A 7,496-nucleotide genomic window follows, 5' to 3' on the forward strand; every position below is an offset into this window, starting at 1 on the left:
ATTGATCAAATTACGAATGTATTGATCTGTCTTTATCTAGGTGGAATAGGAGGTATTGACCATTATAGTGTCATTTTGATCATTGATAAGCTTTAGTAGACAGGGAAAAGAAACATCCACATAGCCCAACAGATCGTTGCAAATTAAAATAGATTCAAACTGAGATTTCCACAAAAAAAAAAATAATTGTCTTCGAGTTTGATGGAGACAAGGCTTGTGACATTGGGAAGAACAAGAGATGATGAGGATGATTGCATAGTCATAATTGGAGCAGCAGAGCAAAGGGAAAAAGAGGTGAAATTGGATGCAATATTATAGAGAGGCAGTGGGAAATTAGGATTAATAGAAAAAAAAAGATGATAAGTAAAGAGATGGTAAAGATGAAGGAAAATTTAGAAATGTATTAGACACTGTCGAGATAGTAATTGGAGCAAAGGAAGTATTGATTTGAGGTAGAGATGTCGAAGAATTTGATAAGTTTTCCTGCTCTGGTACCATGTTGATATTTAAGGTCAGAGAGAAAATAACGACAAAGTATATATGGTGACTCAACTCCAATTAGGGTTGAATGATATATATTTATAGGAGTGGTTAATTATAGGAAGTGTATCAACAAAAATATAATTACAAAAATATCATATAATACATATAAAATACGGGAGAAGTACACTATTAATGTCATAACTTGTGTACGGCGCTCACTTTGGTACCAAAAGTTTCTGTCGGATCACTTAAGTGCTAAAAAGTTTGAAAAACGCTCACTTTGGTGCCAACTCCGATCCAGTTGGCCAGAAATCCGACGTGGCACTTTTTTATTAATTTTTTAAGCTAATGTGGCACGCCGAAGAGTATTGTCAGCATTTAAACAACAAAACGACGCCATTTTGTGTCTTTCCCTAAATTCAAAACCCTAAATCCCCAAACGACGCCATTTTGTGTCGTCTTCTTCCTCGAAGACTGGTTCTTCCCCGAAGAACAGCACTAGCAGCGCCGAAGAACAACACCAGCAACATTAGCAGCACACCAACACGACACCAGTAGTTTTCCAGAAAAGAAATCACGCACTCGCATCCGCCCTCCCCCAATAGTTTTCCCCCATTTTCAATCACCTTGTCGACCTTTCAAATCCCCAAATCTCAGCCCCACCACCGCCTTTTCCCAAATAATATTGTCGGGTGCAAAGGAAGCGCAAGCCCAAAGAATCTAGAAGCACAAGCAATCTGGCCAATGGTAGCTGCGAAGATTTGGAACACCATGGAGGTCGTCGACGAAGCTAGCTACGACGACAGTGGCGGCCATGGCCCCTCCATCCCCTCCTCCGCCCTCGCCATCAACACCTCCCTCTCCCTTGGGATTTTCTGTTCGGTTTTTTTTTTTCTTTTGTCTTGTTGTGGCAAGCAACTACAATGGAGGTCAAGGGACGACGGCCAAGCGACAGTGGCCAAGGGATAGCGGCCGAGCAACGGCAGACAAAAAAACCCTAATTTCAATCCAAATATATATATATGTCCCCAAATGAGTTAAACGGTGTCGTTTTTGTGAGGCCATCCATGTTGGACGACAAAACGAGGTCGTTTTCTTAAGAATGACTGAAAACAATGTCGTTTAAGGCCCTGTCGAATTAAAAAAAAAAAAACCATGTAATCATTTTGGCCGGAATCTTTCACTGGTGGCACCAAAGTGATCTTTTTTCCTTCAATTTGGCACTTAAGTGATTCGACAGAAACTTTTGGCACCAAAGTGAGCGCCGTACACAACTTATGGCGCTGATAGTGTACTTCTCCCTATAAAATACACATTAATACATTCGAGACAATTCACAAAAAGAATTTCAAATTGCACACCCATGACAATTTTATCTTCCATTAAAACCCATTTAATATCCCCATTAAATTGCTGACATGGAAACATATGTAACAAGTGACTCATCTTACATGGATCCGACGTGGAAATTTAGCATAAATGACACTAAGAAACAATGCTACCATGGTGAAGTCAGATCTGAAGAAAATGAACTGAGATTTAACACCTAGCTTACTTTCTTCAGCATATGCACAGCTTTTCATTCCGATTATTGGAGCTTACTGGCTAGAGGATGGCATCCGTTCCCGAAGTCTACTTATCAGACCACACAAGAAAATCGTGATTTGTGTATGATCATGCACTATGTACCGTACCATCTGACATTCTTCCTTGTGCTCTTTCCCAGGCGCTTATCATAGCTTGAACTATTGGAGCGCTGCCGGAAGGGACCGACCTAGAAGGGCTGAGGAAGACGTGCTGTGAAGTGCACCAGATGAAACCAGGATGCTCACCTTGCTCACTCTCATTTTGACTCGTTCTGTCAGCAAGATTTCTACTTTACAGGGGTTGATGTTCTGTTAATCTAAGCTCTCCTTTTCCTTCTCCGGTTGTGATGAATATGTTCCGGCAAAATGGATGTGACATGCCCTTGAATAGAATCTGAGCCAAACCTTGCTTTGTCTATATGACTTTGTGCCATTGAAATTAGCCTTAGATTATCAGTTTTCCTGGTGCCAAGCAACCGTGGACTTTAGAGTGCTGGTATCTCGGCCCAAGGAACTGTGATTGGGTTAAACTCTTACTTTTGCCCTTCAGAATCGATTGTGGACATGCATCACAGTCTCAGCCGAATTACGAATGTTGATTGCCTCGTGTAATCATCAGAAACATGTTATTACTAATCTGAAGCATGATATATATCTCTTGTAATTCCACGTCAAAGTGTCATGCTTTCATCAAGTACGAAAACCACTTCAGGAGCCAGTGGGCATGGATTCCAACAAAAGGAGTAAGAAATCTCAGGGTATTATACAAGTCCCTATTGAATCGAATTGGAAGCTTTTGGCTTCGTTCTGTGTTTACCTGGCATATCAGTTTGCATGCATCACAAGGAACAAGAAACCAGTGGAGATGCATCTTACTCAAGCGTTGCTGTGCTGAGTGATCTGGTGTAGCGATGGGGAATTCCTTAAAGTATCGGTAAAAAGACAACTTGCTGGAGTCATGTGCATTGTAGTTCTTCTATTATGACAAAATGTGAATACTCTGTACAATATCTCTTGTGAAATCAATCGCTCAAGTTGAAGTTTTTTATCAGTACACATCTCTTGGCACTGAATTTGGGTATTCTTGGTGAAGCGAATACGGAGAAGCTTCTCGCCAACTGAAGAAATTTTGCTCAAGAGGCAGCTGCAAAATGAAAGCACGTAAGGCTATGGAGATCAAATGGCAGAAGCACTAGTAACTTAGTTGTTTCTGGCTAGGGAGAGACAGATTCTTGCCTATAATATATCTAAAACTTGATGAAGTTCCTTCCTCATATGTTTACGCACCTAAATGGCTGATAGACGCTTAGAGCTTGAAAAGTGGGAGACCTTCAAGGGACAGAAACGTGCGCCTTCTCCAAGTTGCTTTGGCCATCGTCTTCATTGTCCACCTGCTGAAGTTTTGCCTCCGGTTGCTGTGGCAGATGTGCCATATCATAGGTTGCATGGAGCCCAAAGAGAAGATAATACACAAGCATTACTATGGTGCATATTACAAATCGTAGGAAAGCAGCAGAACCCGATGACCCCATTAGAAACATATTCGTTGCTATAGACAATGAGGGAAGCCACGGGACAAACGGAACTCCCCAAGCTTTTGGCGTTCTCTGCTGTGGCAAGAACTTGTAAATCCCTAAAGTACCCAAGAACCAAAGTGGTATGGTTACGCAATACCCAATCCAGCCATTCGGGCTCAATCCCCAGTAAGCTGAAGTTCCTATAGAGGAAGCTACGATTATCAGCAAGAAAGCACCCAGCTTCGACAGGTTCTGTTGAGGTGTTTTATCTCGCACGTAGTACCTCCTCACAAGAACAGCGACTGCCATCATCGTGAAAACGAAAAGTGTGCTTACAGATAACAAGCTTGCCAGTATGTCCAGGCTTGAGAAGAAAGCGATGAGAGCACTTGAAATGGTAATCAGAAGAGTTGCGTTGATGGGAGTTCCAGTTTTCGGATGGACAAGGGCAAACCACGGCGGGATCATGTGGGCTCGCGCGATATGAGTGCTGTACCGTCCTTTGCTAAGCGCCCCAATGAGAAGAACTGTTGTCATGCTCTTCAGAGCTCCAAGATCTACCAGGTACTTCGCCCACCTCATTCCCACGCTTTGAAATGCCACAGAAAAGGCTGTATTTTCGTCTAATTCAGTGTACTTCTGCAGCATGCTAAGCACGAGAGCCATCAGGCAGTATGTCAGCGTGATGATCGACATTGATCCGAGCAGTCCTATTGGTATATCTTTCGAGGGGTTCTTTGTTTCCTCGGCCATGGTAGATATACTATCGAATCCAGTATACCCAAAATACACAACAGCTGCTGCTTGAAAGACCCCTTTCGCCCCATAAGGCATAAAAGGTGTCAAATTAGAAGGGTCTGCATGAACAAATCCTGCAATTATGATGAAAAGAATTGCCACGGTGTTGATTGCAGATGCTACCCAATTGATGCGCGAAGCCTGCTTCGTGCTGATCATTGCAATCGTGGCAGTAATAACCAGAACAGCGACGGCAATTGGGTCCAGGAGATTGTAACCGTTTCGAAGACTCGTGTGTATGCGTAATGAGTTGGAGGGACGGTTCAGTAAGTTGGTGAAGTAGGAAGTCCAAGCCCTGGCAACCGCTGCAGCCCCAACAACGCTTTCCAGGAGTATGTTCCCTGCCGCTATGAATGCAGCGAAATCTCCTAGTTCTACTCTCAAGTAAGCAAAAGATCCACCTGCCACGGGGATTTCTACTGCAAATTCCGTGTAGCAGAAGACCGCAAGCATAGCCGATGCACCCGCCACGACGTACGACAGGACAATGGCCGGTCCTGCATGTTTATGCGCTTCTTGGCCGGTGAGCACAAAAATGCCCGCCCCGATGTGACCTCCCAATCCGACCCACGTGAGATCCCACCAGCTCAGGCAACGTTTCATGTCGTTCTCACTCCGTTTCCTGAGCTCCTGGAGCTCGGTGACATCGTCCGACCTGCCTTGGATCCTATCCTTCAGCCGGAAACACATCTGCGACAGCGCAGATCTGTAGGTTCCCCAGTTTCTGAAGGATTCTTCGGGGAAGAAATCTTGCTTGCTCCATCTCCAGTAACTTCTCTCTCCAACCTGATCATTTGCTGATTCTTCATTGGAACTTTTCATGGCTTCACTGAATTGAGTTTCTGAGATGGGAGTTTGAAATACTAGTTGGAAGCTCTGCTGGCCAATACCAGATAGGTATGCGATATTTGCAGGAGAAGATGCGCTCAAACGCCTGACACCACTCCTTTTCTTCTCCAATTATGGCCCGTCCTTTTTGACCGTCCTGTACAAAGGTTGGCAAGACTCCCAGTCACAGGACTTTTCTGATTGCCGCCTGGTGAAATAGCCATTGTCCTTTGATATTATAATGCATGATGATGCTCTTGTCGTCTAGCAAAAGATCCTTCCTACAAGTTTTGGGCACCCCGCTTTATAAGATACCATGACTTTTCAATCGCTGGTTTAAATTCCTTTAACTTTCTTCATTTAAGTTTCTTCAGTCGCTCGCTAAAAAGGCAAAGGCACTTGGAATCGATTTTATCTTTCATGTACTATCACTCCACCACTTTATCGATCCAAATTGGCAGCACGACTTGCAAAATTTGAATGTGATAGAACTGGAAAAGGAGTGATCAGATAATTATTGCACCAAACGTAATGCCACATGGACGATTTGGAACTGTCGGCACACTTTTGACCCGCCAAACTGATAACCATGACCTTGAGCAAGATTACGGGTCCAACTAAGATTCTGTAGCAATCTAAAAAGATATAAAACTCTTGGTGAGAAAGACTTTAGTCTCGTTCTGTGAAGGCGACTGAGGGTTTGGTGTTGGCGTTGGGCAAATCTTTCCTCCCACGTGCGCCCCAATAAGTTTGGCTCTGAGCATTCGGTCATGAGAGGAGCGATATCAGCTGATAGCTGCGTGCGCCTTTGATCAGGCCATGTCTGTCCCGTTGCGCAGACTTTCTGTCCCACGACCTTGAAAAACTCCAAAGCCCTGGGCGTGCCCTCCTTTCGCAGAACGGCAAGTCTCTTGTCCACTTCATCAATCCTCTCCTTCTTCTCAAATTCTTCCCCATCTCCTCATTAGTTCATCACAATGGATCTAAACATTATCATCTTCTCCACGTGTGGTTTCTGTACTAAGGGAAGAGAATAATAAGAGAGCGCCATGGATCTTCCCAGTCAAAAGACTAAATAAACCAAAGTGATGAAGAGCACGGACCAGACGAAGTTACTAGTGCAGTCTTTTGTAGTTGCTTTGATCGCTGATAAGCTGGCTAGGGATGTCGGTCTCTCAAGACTTTGTGGATGAACCGATTCTACTCTATATGTATGGTCATGGTCATCCTCTCATGTATAGACCATGAGATATATCTACCGTTATCTAATATAACGTGCGGTCTATATTAATCCTGTTTCTTTCTTCATTCTAGAAGAATGCAAAAGCTGCACCCTGTCCAAGCACTCTCACTCCTTGATCACTCCCCGCCCTTGTTAGGGCTTAGTCCATCCACAAACCATACCTTTGCTCGAGGAAATCCTGCTTTAATGGCACTTGCAACAATCCGACCTGCTTCTCGTGGACTTAGGAGTACTTTGAATAATCACCCAAAATACCATCATTTGGGGTAGATGTTTTCTTATGAATCACATGGAGTCCAAGACACCTCGAGTGACAAAACTTAATATAGGGGAATTCTTAGTGCCAAAAGTTAAAAAATGATACTTAAATGTAAAAATCGAAGCAAAATAGATCAGTTAGGAAAGTAATACTTAAATGTCAAAAGCTCTAAGCCTCGCCACCGTTATGCAACTGTTTTAGGTTTTTTTAATTTGGTTTTAAATTTAATTTAATAATATTTATATTATAATTAAATTTTAGTTTAAATTTAGATCACGTTCTTTGGCATTTCTTTAATTAAATTCAATTATTTATAGAAGCCACAAAAAAAAAAAAATATTAATAAAAAAATTGTCACTTAATATTTTCGACACTTGATTAATTGTCTCTTTTTTTTTTTTTTTTTTTTTTAAAGTCACATTTAAGTATCACTTTTCTAATTTTTGGCACTTAGTATCCCCTTTGTGTGAAGTTTTCACACTTAAGCTGTCTTTTTTCAAATCACAAAATAGGATATTTACATTTAACATGGGATTTGTGATGTCACACCAAGCATCGCAAGGATGACACCAAACTTAACTACATACCTAGCAGCCACTCAAAGCAATCTTAGCATTAACACAGCAAAGACAACCCCAGCACGACAACAACCAGAGTAATTCTTGTTTCATCTCCAAGCATAGAAAAGGAGGATGGACTAACTGAGATATAGAGCCCTTGCTCTATCGCCTCCTTTAGCCCCAAGAGATGATTTGTCATCGGATCAAGTGCATTGTACCGAA

General features: G+C 42.5%; 1 protein-coding gene across 2 annotated transcripts; it reads right to left on the bottom strand.

The window, feature by feature from the left end:
- Positions 1-2,707: 2,707 nt before the first annotated feature.
- LOC104418554 (cationic amino acid transporter 5) lies at positions 2,708-5,301 on the bottom strand. 2 transcript variants are annotated; one of them, XR_720704.3, is made up of 2 exons: positions 3,306-5,301; positions 2,708-3,213 (listed from the first exon to the last, which is right to left on the bottom strand). XR_720704.3 is itself a non-coding variant. In XM_010029932.3 (2 exons), exon 1 carries the CDS (start codon positions 5,204-5,206, stop codon positions 3,401-3,403), a length of 1,806 nt encoding a protein of 601 aa, XP_010028234.2. In that variant the 5' UTR covers positions 5,207-5,301; the 3' UTR covers positions 2,708-3,213; positions 3,357-3,400. The 2 variants fall into 2 exon arrangements, 1 of the variants encoding a protein (XP_010028234.2); XM_010029932.3 differs by having other exon boundaries at positions 3,357-5,301.
- Between the last annotated feature and the right edge of the window lie 2,195 nt (positions 5,302-7,496).

The sequence above is a fragment of the Eucalyptus grandis genome, chromosome 9 (genome assembly GCF_016545825.1).
Source record: "Eucalyptus grandis isolate ANBG69807.140 chromosome 9, ASM1654582v1, whole genome shotgun sequence".
In the NCBI taxonomy this organism is placed as follows: Eukaryota; Viridiplantae; Streptophyta; class Magnoliopsida; order Myrtales; family Myrtaceae; genus Eucalyptus; species Eucalyptus grandis.